Genomic DNA, 14,166 nt, shown 5'->3' on the forward strand with positions numbered 1-14,166 from the left:
GGTTCAACATAAGAAAAACAATCAATGTAATTCATCATTAAAATAAATAAAAAAACAAGAGCCACATGACACTATCAATTGATGCAGAAAAGGTCCTTTCCTAATTAAAACACTCAACAAAATAGGATTAGAGGGAAATTTCTTCAACATAGTAAAAAAATATAAATACAAACCCAAGAGTAAAAATTGTTCTCAATGGAGAGAAACTAAAGGCATTCACCTTGAAAACAGGAACTAGGCAAGGATGCCCACTATCACCTCTCTTACTCAATATTGTACTGAAAGTCTTAAAGATAGTTATAAGACAAGAGAAAGAAGTAAGAGATATCCAAATTGGCTAAGAGGAGGTAAAATTATCTCTATATACAGACAATATTGTTCAGCCCTCTGATGCATAGCAAGTGATTTAAAAGACTATGCCATGTATCAGGCACACCTTGGTCTCAAGACTGACATCGTTGCTCTTCTGTACTTTAGAGAGGTCTCTAACTGCAAACTTTCCCATTGCAATATGTCTTTTAATTTCCTGGCTGCTGGTGCCAAGAGTGTTGATTGTGGAGCCAAGCAAACTAAAACTGTGAACAATCTCAATCTCTTTAATCTAACCAGAAGCACAAAGGATCTATTCAAAGAAAATTACAAAACCTTACTACAAGAAACAAAAAGAGACCTGGAGAAATGGAAGAATATACCTTGTTCATGGATAGAAAGACTCAATATTCTGAAAATGACAATACTACCAAGGGCAATTCCCACATTCAATGCAATTCCAATACAAATACCAATTCCATTCTTTGATGAGATGGAAAAGGCAATTTTCAGTTTCTGGAATGGAAAGAGGCTCTGAATTAAGAAAGAACTCCTTAAAAAGAGAACTAAGGTAGGAGCCATCTCACTCCCTGATTTCAAATCCTACTACATTCTCGTGGTCAAGATATCCTGGTACTGTTACTGACAAACATATAAATCAATGGAATAGAATAGAGAATCCAGCCAATTTGTGAAAAAAAAAATGTTTATTGTTGTTGTTAGGTGCCATCAAGTCAAGTAAGATTCATAAGACCTCTATAAACAAAAGATCTGAACCTAGTCTGGTCCTTCGCCATCCTCAAACTTCCTGACACACTAGAGCCCATTGCAGCAGTCACTTTGTCAATCCACCTGGTTGAAGCTCTTCCTCTCCTTAATCAACCCTCTACCCTTCCCAACATTATGCCCCTCCCCAAGGCATAGCACCTCCTAGAAATAGGTCCAAAGTATGTGAGGCGAAGCCTCATCATTCTTGCCTCCAAGGAGCACTCCAGATGTACCCTCTCCAAGACACATGTCTTCATTTTCTTAGCCGTCCATGGAATGTTCAGTGCACCTCTCCAACACTACAGCTCAAAGGCATTAATTCTTTTTCTGTCATCCTTCTTCATTGCCTAGGTCTCAGATGCATAGTTAGGAAACAGAAAGACCATGGCCTGATTCAGATGCACCCTAGTTCTCAAACTGACATCACTACTTCTCAATAATTTGGAAAGGTCCCTAACTGCAGATTTTCCCACTGAAATGGGTCTCCTTATTTCCTGACTGCTCATACCAAGGGTGTTAATTGTGGATAAAAGCCAAAATGAAACTGTTGACAGTTTTAATCTCCTTCCATCATTGACACTGCCTATTGGACCAGTGGTAAGAATCTTGGTTTTCTTGACATTGAGATACAATCCATACTGAAGGCTACATTCCTTGATCGTATGCAACAAGTGCTTCAAATCCTCCTCACTTTCAGGAAGTAAGATTGTCTCATCTGTATAAGGCAGGTTATTGAAGAGTCTCCCTCCAATCCTGACGCCACATTCCTCTTCATAAAGTCCAGCTTCTTCTTGGATAATTTGCTCAAGAGTGGCATCCACTTCCAAAATTGCATGCCTCTGGAAACTCTATGAACATGGAGAAACAACCAAAGTTATACAAGTGCTCAGGTCTTTCATTCATAGGGTAACTATGAGTCGTCTATGACTCGACAGCACTTAACAACAACAACATATAGATTGAACAGGTATAGATAGAATACATCCCTAACACACTCCCTTCCCAATTCCAAACCACGCAGTGCTCCCCTGCTCCATTCCCACAATAGCCTCCTGCTTCAGGTATAGGGTCCATACAAGCATAATCAAGAGCTCTAGGATTCCCATTCTTCTCAAGGTTAGCCACAACTTGTCACGATCCACACAGTGAAATGCCTTTCTATAGTCAATAAAACACAAATAGACATTCTTCTGGTATTCCTTACTTTCAGCCAGGATCCATCTGATATCAGAAATTATATCCCTGGTGCCATAGCCATTTCTAAATCCTGCTTGAACTTCTGGCAATTCCCTATCTATGTACTATTTCAGAGCTGTTTTCAAATGATCTTCAACAGTATTTTGCTAGCATGAGATATTAATGATAATGCCTGATAATTTCCACATTGAGTTGGATCACCCTTCTTAGTAATAGGAACATATATAGACCTCTTGCAATCCATTAGCCAGACAGCTGTCCTCCAAATTTTCTGGCATAGACTTGTGAGTGCATCCAAGGCTGCATCTGTTAATCAAAACAAGTCAATTTGTATCACATTGATTCCTGGGGTCCTCACTTAAGAAGACATAGATGGCACTTGTTTTGAAACCCTGCACAGTGACCATATAGGTGGGGCTTTTCATGGCTGTGGCACTGAGCTCCTTCTCATAGTACTACAGCTTGTAGTCCAAGACCATGCCATTGGGTTGGTCAGGCTGGAACCATGACAGGGTGATACTGTCCACAGTGTGGCTCACCTGATGCATGATGGATACAGCTGATGGAGCTGCTTGCTTGATGATGATGTTCGCAGAGGTGAGAAGTGGCTCTGATCGGTGACTCTGTTCACAGCCTGGGTCTTGAAGGTGTACTGGGTATGAGCCAGCAAGTCACTGATATTGATGCATGGCTCTGTCAGGGCCAGCTGGGGGTGGGAGGGAGCGTACAGCACGTTGTCCCCACATCACGTGCAGGCCCCTGGCCCAAGTCGCAGCTCTTGCAGATAATGTTGTAGACCAAGTCATTCCAGCCTCCTGAGTCTCAAGGTGGGGTCCACTCCAGCATAAGTGAGGTCTTGTTGACACTATAGATCACAGTCTGAGGTGCAAAGGGGATGGTTGTGCATGGCATGCCTAGGAAGTCCTGGTCTGCCCTATGGTAGACATAGTTGCTGGCCCTTTTTAAAGTGGTCTAACTGTTGATGGGACAATGGGTGCATGCTTCATTCCCCTGATTGGCCTTGAAGGTTCCAGATGGGCAACCTCTGCAGATGGTGCCATTCTCCACAGCCTTAAAGCCTGCCTTACACATGCAGCGGGCATGTCCACCTCCTTGGCACTGGTGATGCAGCTGCCCCAGGCAGCCACCAGCTATGTGCTTTCAGCCCCTAACAGTGTCTCCTGGAAGACAGTGCTGTTCTGAATGACATGGGGGCACTTGTGGTAGAAAACACACACAGCAATGAGGTACATACAGCCATTGTAGTCCTGGAAGGCCAGGTAGAAGCCACTGGGGGACACAGGCCTGAAGCTCCGCACCTTGGGGTTGATCTTCATGATACGGTCCCCCAGGTCTACCTGGGAGAAGCTCTCATCGGCTGTGATGGTGTTCTTCACCCACGGATTCTCCATCCAGTTGAGGAAGGTGTTGGTAGTCGAGTCATAGTCCACCTCATAATAAGAGAAGTTGAAGGCTTCCTTGCAGGAGCCTGGCACACTGGGGATGCTGTTGTGGTCACACATGGAAAACTTTATCTCCATGTGGATGTTGTAGCCCCTGCGGCGCTGGATGAACTTGGTCTGTAACCACTTGTTCTGGCTCAACTCAAACACAAAGCATACTAAACGCTGGTGTTTTCTAATGTCATTTTCCACTGCTTTTCTGACAGTTGGCCATAATGTGGTGGTATGTATGTTGCTCCCATGCTAAAATACACTGGCATTTATAATACCAGCAGGGTCATCATGGTGGATCGATTTTACCAGATTATTACAAAGTAATAATCAGGACATATTACTTACTTCTGGGAAAAAAAAAACAGACTGAAAAAGTCTATGAATAACATTGGCACACGGCTCTCTGTAGTTCCAGATGTTGAGCCACTCAAATGGAAAAATGCTCAAAATACAACTGGTGAAGACTTGCCTCCTGAAACACAGTCTACCATGATGATGCAGATAAAGTAAATATTTCAAGCAATGAAGGGTCTTCATTTGGAGATGTGGCAAGACCCAAAATGTAGAGAAATAATTGCATATGTTCATTAATAATTGAAACAAGTAGTGTGTGAAATAGTAACAAAAAAATGCAAGTTTACTAGCTCTAATAGTTGGTGGGATTTTTGTTACTATTGTTGTTATTGAGTCCTTAGAAAATTTAGTAGAGTGGTAGGATATAGGATCAATATCCAAAAATCAGTGGGATTCCTCTACAGTAACAAAGGGAATTCAGAGAGGGAAACAAAGAAAGCAGTACTATTTACTATAGCAAACCACAAACGGAGTTACTTGGGAATGAATTATCTAGAGACACAAATGACCTGTACAAAGAAAAACTACAGAACATTTCTGTAAGACACAATAAAAGACCTAAAGAAATGGGAAAATGATCCCTGTTCATGGATAGGAAGACTCAATATTGTGAAAATGACAATCCTACCAAAAGTAATCTGCTTTCTCGATGCAATCACAATACAGACACAAAAATTCATTTTTAAAGGAGATTAAAAGGAAAATTGTCAAATCTATATGGAGAGGAAAGAGACCCAAAATAAGCAAAGCACTTCTGAAAAACAAAAATGAAGTGGAAGGTATGGCACTCCCTGACCTCAAAACACAGTGGTAGTAACCAAAACAGCATGATACTGGTACAATGACAGGCACATAGACCATTGGAATAGAATTAAGAACCCAGAAATAGAACCAGCTATCTACGGTCAACTGATATTCACAAAGAAAAAAAATCTATTAAATGGGGAAATGACAACCTCTTCAACAAATGGTGCTGGAAAAACTGGACTGCTGCCTGCAAGAAAGCTAGAAGAGGATCCACATCTCACACCATACACAAAAATCAACTCAAGGTAGATCAGAGATCTGAGAGTAAAGCCCAAAACCATTAAGTTCATCAGAGACAAACTGGGATCAAGCTTAGATGACCTAGTCTACGATATAAGGAAACTGCCAAATATAGCCAGAAGTGCACTTGCTGGAGAGGATAAATAAAATAAAAGGGACCTTTTAAAGATTTAATCCCTGTGTACATAAAAAACTTGTTCCAAGATAGTGAAAAGAAAACCTGCTGACTGGGAAAAAAATATTTGGCAATTCCATCTCAAACAAGGGTCAAAAGTTTACCAAATCCTACAGGGCCTCCACAAGAAAAAAACTGATTATTCAATTACAAAAGGGGCAAAAGACATGGAAAGAATTTTCAGAGGAAGACACATGAAGAAACTCTCAAAAATCACTGGTAATAAGAGTGATGCAAATCAAAATAACAATGAGGCACCATCTTACTACAATAGTAGTGGCAAACTTTAACAGGACAGCAAATAATAAATGTTGGAAAGGATGTGGAGAAATTGGAACTCTTATATACTGTTGGTGGTATTGTAAAATGGTACAACCACTCTGGAATGCAGTTTGGTGTTTCCTCAGAAAGCTGAACATAGAAATTCCATACGACCCAGCTATTCTACTGCTTGGACTGTTTGTTGTTGTTGTTTAATGCCGTCAAGTCGTAGACGACTCATCGCGACCCTATGAACGAACAGCCTGAGCACTGTTCGTAGATAGAGTTTCCAGAGGCAAGCCATTTTGGAAGTGGATGCCGCTCCTGCTTGGACTAGATCCCGAAAAAATTTGAGGTACAAACAGAGATTTGTACACCAATGTTCATAGCAGCAGTATTCACCATCGCAAGAACATGGGAAAAGCCCAGTTATACAACCACAATCAAATGGATTTGAAAATATGGTGCATTAACACTATGAAATACTATGCAGCATGAAGGAGCAACGATTTTGTAAATCACTACCTAACTTGGGAGGGACTGGATAGCATCATTCTAAGTGAACTTGCTCAGTCCCATAAGGGCAAATACTGCCTAAGACCATTAATGTAGAACTATGTATAAGGATACAAGGAAGGGGTAGGCAGAGAGGTGAGGATAAGCCAGGTGCATGTTAATCATAGGGTCACACATTTTGATGAGTGGAGGGAAGAGTGGGTAAAGGAAATGGGAAAGATCCAGTCTAAAAAACAATGTGTTTAAACTTTGTAAGTAAACCAGTATGAAAGAAAAATTTTATTTTAAAAAATGGAAGTTGTAAAAAGTTAAATAGAAAACATAAATCTTAACATTCTAGACTGTACTGAGCTGAGATGGGCTGGGATTGGTCAATTTTAATCAGAAAATCACTAGATATACAATGCCGGAAATGACAAATTGAACAGAACATGTTGCAGTAATCGTTGTAGTTCTACTCTAAACACAGTGCTGTGATAGGATATTATCAATATGCATACAAGGAAGACCTATTAATACAACTACTACTCAAATATATGCACCACCCACTAAACCAAAATTGAAAAATACCAAGGTTTCCAAAAGAAGATGGAAGGAATATACTGAGTCATTGTATCAAAAGGAATTGGCATATACAGAAGAATTTTAATGAAATAGCATTTGAGCCAGAGCCTATGGTGATGGAAGCAGAAGTTCAAGCTGCTTTGAAAGAAATAGCAAAAAATAAGGCCCCCGGAATAGATGGTATACCAATTGACATATTTCAGCTAACAGATGCTGCCATGGATGAGCCCACCAAGTTGTGTCAAGAAATCTGGAGAACAACCACTTGGCCAACTGACTGGACGAGGTCTGTATTTGTTCCCATCCCAAAGAAGGGCGACCCAACTGAGTGTGGAAACTACAGAACAATATCATTGATTCCACATGCAAGCAAGATTCTACTGAAGATTATCCAAAAACGACTGGGACAGTACATCAGCAGAGAACTGCCAGAAGTCCAGGCTGGGTTTAGAAGGGGTCATGGTACTAGGGATATTGTAGCTGATGTTAGATGGATCTTAGCTGAAAGCAGAGAATACCAGAAGAATGTCTATCTGTGTTTCATTGATTATGCAAAGGCGTTTGACTGTGTGGATCATAACAAACTGTGGCTGACTCTGAGAAGAATGGGAATCCCAGAACATTTAATCATGCTAATGTGAAACCTATACTTGGACCAAGAGGCAGTCGTCAGAACAGAGCAGGGCAACACTGCATGGTTCAAAATGGGGAAGGGTGTGCGCCAGGGATGTGTCCTGTCTCCATACCTTTTCAACCTGTATGCAGAGCAGATTATCCGAGAGGCTGGGCTCTATGAGGAGAAGAGTGGCGTTAGGATTGGTGGACGATCTATCAACAATCTACATTATGCAGATGACACAACCCTGCTCGCTGAAACTGAGGAGGACCTCATGCACTTACTGCAGAGGGTTACGGACTGTAGCCTTCAATATGGACTGAGGCTCAATGTCAAGAAGACAAAAATTCTCACCACTGGACCAATCGGTAGCATCAGGATGGATAGTGAAGAGATTGAGATTGTTCACAGCTTCAGTCTTCTCCGCTCCACGGTCAACACTCTTGGCACCAGTAGCCAGGAAATAAAAAAACGTATTACGATGGAAAAGTCTGCTGTTAGGGACCTCTCTAAAGTACTCAAGAGCAACGGTGTCTCTCTGGAGACTAAGGTGCGCCTGATACAGGCCATGGTTTTTGCAATCACTTGTTATGCATCAGAGAGTTGGACAATGACTAGGGAGGATAGAAGGAGAATTGACGCCTTTGAGCTGTGGTGCTGGAGAAGAGTATTGAATGTACCATGGAGTGCCAAGAAAACAAACAGATTCATCCTAGAGAGGGTTAAATCAGGCTGCTCCTTGGAGGCAAGGATTCTGGGGCTTCGCCTGACATACTTTGGACATGTTATAAGGAGAGACAGGTCTTTAGAGAGGGACATCATGCTGGGCAGAGTGGAGGGACAGCACAGGAGGGGAAGACCCTCTATGAGATGGATTGATTCAGTGACTGGGGTAATCAGGATGGGTGTGTCAGAGGCAATGAGATTGGCACAGGATAGAGCTGGGTTTAGGGCTGTTGTACATAGGGTCGCTATGAGTCGCAAACGACTCGATGGCACATAACAACAACAACAACAACAACAGCCACCAAGGTTTCAGCCAACTCTTGCAATCCAAAATGATCCAGCATGTAATCAACATGCAGAAATAATAGTTGGGACTGGAATGCAAATACTAGGAAGAAGCAATAAAAGAAGGATTGAAAATATGGCTTGGATGAGAAAAAAAGAAGTCCGTGAGTGTATAGTAGAATTTTGTACAATCAATGACTTAACTCATTGAAAATACATTTAAAAAATATAAACAGAGACTATACATATAAACTTTACTTGATGAAACACAGTGGAATTACATTGACTGTATCAGTGGAAAGAACAGAAATCTCTATTCCTATAGTTAAAACAAGGTCAGAGGCTGACTGTGAAAGAGAATATGGACAGGTTTCCATCTGTTGTTCATGGGATCATGGGCTGCATCATGGCACCAAAAAAAGTAAACTTATATTTCATTGTTATTTTTTAAATTTTGCTTTCTATTTTTAGAAATTTATATGACATTTCTATTCTAGCACACAAATGCCATATATATTTGTATATTATTCTTGCATTTTACACAATTGCTAATTTTCTATAGTAGTTCCGTACAACTTCATGAGATTTCTTAGGATTTTCTGCATACATAATAATGTCATCTGAAAATAGAAAGGCTTAGCACTTTCTTCCTTTTTTCTTATTTTACGTTATTATTTTTGTGTGTGTACTGTCAAATTGGATCTTACTGGTATAGGAGGAGATGGCCCCTCCTTCTCCAGCAGAGCATCAGGTGGATTTGAATAGTGCCTCTCTGGAATTGCAGTGCAGCTTCTTGCCACTAGGCCACCAGAGCTCCCTGGATTAGCACTTTCTTTTCAAACTTTTTAGCTTTATATTTTTTTTTCATTATAATATCTAGGATTTCTAAAACAATTTCTAGATGACTAGAATTACCGAGGTATATATCTTATTCTTATCTCTGTCTTAGAAGTAAAATAGTTACTCTTTTGCCATTTAATATCTGTTTCCCCTTTTTCTGTCACTGTTATTCAGTAGTTTTCTATGATTTTGTTTTTTTCTTTTGCTAATTATCATAAACCCAGGGGAAAAGCAAGTCATCAGTGTCTTTTTGTGATAAACAAATGAAGGTATATTTACAGTTCAGAGTGAAAAGTGTTCCTGTGTGATCTGGCATCACTTATTATTTTTGGCAGGTACAAGGTCTGCAGCAAATGGCCCCAGAACAAAAGCTATTAATAGGGAAGTGGACTGGAAGAGATAGAGGACAAGACAGAGAAACAAAGTTAAGTCAAATGCTGAGAAAACACCTCATGAAGAGTCATGATGGAAACATATCTGAAATCTAATCAGTCACTGCACACCTACACCAGAAATGACAAGGTTGCTCAATATTTTGATAAGTTAGTAGGGTCAGTAGGTTCCATTCTAACTCCGGCAGTCAATGCTACATCTAGAAGACAAGTAGACGTGTCATTTAGTGGCTGTCACTCAGAGGAGTCTGCATAGAGCTGGTTTCATCTTCAGCAAGAAGAATGAAAGAAAGGTAAGAGTTTATAATGAAATGTCTTCTTTCCAAAGACATCATCACATTAATCTTCTTAATCAGAATCTGCATTGTGATGTGAAGGATGCAGGGAGCCATGAAGGTCTACAAGAATTGGCAATTCTATCATGAAAACCCCTCCTGACGAGGTTGGGTGCTGACAGTCAATCATGACAGATATGAATGGAAGACATTTGTGTCCAATCCATCAGTGAGACTCTCCCCTTATACTCTCCTTATTTACTCCATTTACATCTGCTCCCAGCTGGAGAAAGACACTGCTTTCCTCTATTTGGGGAGGAACATATGAGCATAAATAATTGCCCAAATCTCAAGTGGGTTAGTAGCTCAGGCTTCAGTGTTTTACTTGCTTTGACTCTTGTTTCTCTGTCGTTGTCCCTGGTACGAAAATAGTCAAGACTGGAATAATTGAAGATAATCTGATGAAGGACTGTTTGTAAAGATGAGCATTAAAAAGGACAAGATTTAAGGTCTAAGAAATCCCCTAAAGGCAAGTGATTGTGGGGTGCACTTATCTTCGTTAGGCTTAAGGAGCAGGGAAAAGAAATAGAGGAACTCAAAGAGGTCGTAACAAATACCCACCAGAGAGGAGCTAGGTCCTTAGATAGAGTAAAACTGTCACTGTTAATTCATAGCCAAGGAAGGAGAGCACTCAGAGATAACGTGAAAGAATTCATAAATTTCACAACCAGCCTTAGAATGCAAGCAACAAGGATGTGGGTTTAAAAAATAAGATGCACCTGATTCAAACTTTGACACTTTCAATTGTGACCTATGTATCTGAAAGTCAGAAAATGAATAAGGATGACAGAATAAGAATTGAAGACTGTGAGTTGTAATGTGAGAGCAAAGTACTGAATATATTCGCTGGAATGTCAATCCAAAAACTAAACAATGTCTTGGTGCATATTTATGTAGCCAGGGTGTCCCTTAAAGGCAATGGATGGTGAGCTTTCATCTCACATACTTTGGGCATTCTGTTAGGCGAGGCTATTCCTTGAAAACCGACATCATGCTTGGAAGGTAAGGGTTAGAAAAAGAGATGGAGATAAGATAGATTAACAGTGACTATAGCAATCAATGCACAACAGGGTGGTGAGGATGGTACAGGATAGAGGAAGGCTAACAGAGTCACCATGAGTCAGAGTTGACTGTAAGGCACTTAACAACAATGAAAAAGCTGAGTCCTGATTCCAGCATTCCCTAGAATATCATAAACTACTTAATCTCAGCAAGTCCCCATTTCCCTTTTCTATAAAATTGAGCCAATGATTCTTGTTTAGTTTGGTGGTGGGGAATGTAAAAAAATCCTCATTTATTGTCACTTAGTCTGAGTTGACACAGCTGACCCTGCAGATGTTTTTTCAAAGTTGTAAAGCACAGAAGATCGAGCCCTAGTGGCAAGAAGGTACACGGTAATTCTGAAGGCACATGGTTTGAGTCCAAGAGCTGCCCTACTGAAGGGGGCGGGGGGCAACAATCTCTGCATGTGCAATCAACTGTCTCTGAAAACCTACTGGACGGTGAGCTGTGGGTCGGTCCCAACTGATGGTACACAATAACAATAACAAAGTGCATAAAATCCCAGAGGTACACAGTTCAAATCCACCAGATGCTCTGATAGAGAAGGAGGGACAATCTCTTCCTGCACCACGCAGATACGATTTGATGGGAACACACACACACACACACGTTTAAAAGTTGGGCGGGGGATAAACCCCACAAAAACCAGTAACAACGTGCAGAGATTTTACATCTTTCTCCTGAGGATCTAGTGGTGGATTTAAAGTGGTTGTCTTGAAATTGGTACTGCAACTCCCTATAGACTGTGCCAATATGGCCTCCCCAAACATCACATACCTAGTTCTAAGTCTTGTTTGTGTTCCCAGGGACAACAGTAGAGAGTTTCTAAGCATGAATCCAACCATCCCAGCATGGGGCATCGCAAAAACAACAATGAATGGAAGTTACCAGCCTTCTCCTCCAAATATTGATTACCTGGAGATGGAGCCATTGATCTTCAGGATATTGGCACTCATCATTGCTGCGGGTGGACTATTTGCTAATGGAACTGTGATTTGGCTTCTGGCCTTCTGCCTGAAAAGAAACTCCTTCTCAGTCTACATTCTCAACCTGGCCGTGGCTGATTTCATCTTCCTCTTCCTTGAGATGATATTCAACCTGATATACTTCATTTCCATCCCACAAGACTATATTTGGTTTTTCTTCATTGGACTTTTATGTAACTTGCTGTATGTAGTAGACCTGAGCATTCTCAGCTGCATCAGCACTGAACGCTGCCTGTCTGTCCTGTTCCCCATCTGGTACCGATGCCGACGCCCAAGACACACTTCAGCTGTCACGTGTGCTCTGCTCTGGACTTGGTCCCTGCTGCTGATCATTCTGAAAAATACGGCACTTTCTGTTAGCTTTCCTTATATGGAATTTTTTATTTTCTTTGCCACATGGCTGTCTTTCTTATTTGTGACACTGTTAGTGTCTAATATGGTTTTGTTGGTGAAGATGTTCTGTGGTTTCCAGAAGAGGCTGACCAGGTCCTATGTAACTATTTTACTGACAGTATTTGTTTCTCTCATCTGTCTGCTGCCGGGCAGCATTTCTCAATTACACTATGGGATTTGTTTGTTTGTCCCCTGGTTTCTACTTCTCGCCTGTATTAACAGTAGCGCCAACCCTGTTATTTACTTTTTTTGTTGGCTCTTTTAGGCGGAGGCTGAGGGTGCAGAGGCTGACTCTCAAGATGGTTCTCCAGAGGGCGCTACAGGACACTCCTGATGGGGAGGAACCTGGTGGAAGTCTCCCTCAGGAGTCTGTGCAGAGGCCAGGGACTAGTGAGGTGTAGTGCTCAGTCTCTGCCTTCATCAGACACGTGTGGCTTTGGAGTATATTTTGTCCCTACTAACTTGAGTGATTGTCTTACATTCTGTCATCTTCATGGGTCTGATTAGAAAATGGGTAAGGTAAGATATTAGTATTTTCTTCGTTTTGACCTGCCAATTATTGTATATAACAATATGTCATTTTATATCATTGAGTTAGAACAGATCTACTGGGTTCTCCTCACATTCTATTAACTGCTTCTGAAAACCCATTTAAGAGTCAGCTATGGCTCGGTTCTGACTTGATGGTACACAACAACAACTATAGCTCGCGTGTGAGAGAATTGTTTCTCTTTCTCCCACAGAGCAGCTCGTGGATTCAAACTCTGCTCTTTTGCTTTGCCAGAGCAATTCCTTACCACTTGGCTACCAGAGCTCCCTTCCCACAATGTAATACTCTCACTATATTAGGGGGTTTAAATTTTTAAAAAAGAAAACATATGCTTAACTTATTTGATTGCATTGCCTAAAGCACTATTATCACAACCTATTGCACCTTATGTCTGTGTGAACTGTTGCCAATTCTGAGGTCTAGGCCTGTTCTGCTACTTCTATTTGGAATGGCGGTAGTGGAGTTAGGATTATACATTTACTAACATTGTTTCAAATATTGGCTTTATTGTATATATCATCTCCAAATTTGTCATTTTAATTATTTTATGTGTATAGTGACAGAAAGGGCAATATGTTGTACAATCATCTCTATATTCTGGTTCCAAATTACTTAATCACCCTGTAGAGAAGCTGAGTATTTCTTAAGTGAAGACTTCTCACTTCTCTCTTTCCTAGACCCTCGTACCATTTGGTCTACTGCCAATCGTAGACATTTCATATAAGTGAAATAAATAATGTAATATGTCCTTTTGTGTCTGAGTCACTTCATTCAGCATTAAGTTCCATGGTCTATCATGCTGTAGCATGTATTAAGCATTCATTTATGTATGTATGTATGTATATATTTCATTTAATTTTCATTATTATGAATAATGCGGCAATGGATATCGGTGTTCAAATATCTCTCAGTACTATCCCTCTGGCCAACAGATCCACTCTTCATTCTCTTAGACAAGGTGACCTGATCCTGCAGATTTGCATACCTGCCTCATCCCCCTGACACTCCTGAGTGGGAGCCTCCCACCTAAAAACTAATTTAATGAAGCTCTAACTCCTCTAAATCTTGGAAGCCCTGATAACATCCATTAAAATCAGGCAGGTAATAGTCATATCATTTGAAATAGATGCAGCCCAGCTTCCCGTTTTCCTTCTAATTATCTTAATGATTACTACACTGCTCCACAGATGGCCTTTTCCTTTTTTGGACGACAAGAGATGTTGCTCTTTGGTCAGTCTCCTAAATGTAGAACTTCTAGAAATGCAAAGCTTCCTGTCTTTTCCTTTTAAACCTGCCCTCTCTGTCTAAACAGTTCTTGGGTCATTTCTGATAA

The 14,166-nt window shown here is 40.8% G+C and overlaps 1 protein-coding gene and 1 pseudogene across 1 annotated transcript; one reads left to right on the forward strand and one right to left on the reverse strand.

The window, feature by feature from the left end:
* Positions 1-263: 263 nt before the first annotated feature.
* LOC102860809 lies at positions 264-11,764 on the reverse strand (annotated as a pseudogene).
* Positions 11,765-11,777: 13 nt separating this feature from the next.
* On the forward strand, positions 11,778-12,684 carry LOC102861216 (mas-related G-protein coupled receptor member X2-like). The gene is made up of 2 exons (XM_006892065.1): positions 11,778-12,313; positions 12,549-12,684. Exons 1-2 carry the CDS (start codon positions 11,778-11,780, stop codon positions 12,682-12,684), a joined length of 672 nt encoding a protein of 223 aa, XP_006892127.1.
* The last annotated feature ends 1,482 nt before the right edge of the window (positions 12,685-14,166 follow it).

This window comes from Elephantulus edwardii, unplaced genomic scaffold (genome assembly GCF_000299155.1).
Source record: "Elephantulus edwardii isolate Elephantulus edwardi_28Jun2011 unplaced genomic scaffold, EleEdw1.0 scaffold00109, whole genome shotgun sequence".
Classification (NCBI taxonomy): domain Eukaryota; kingdom Metazoa; phylum Chordata; class Mammalia; order Macroscelidea; family Macroscelididae; genus Elephantulus; species Elephantulus edwardii.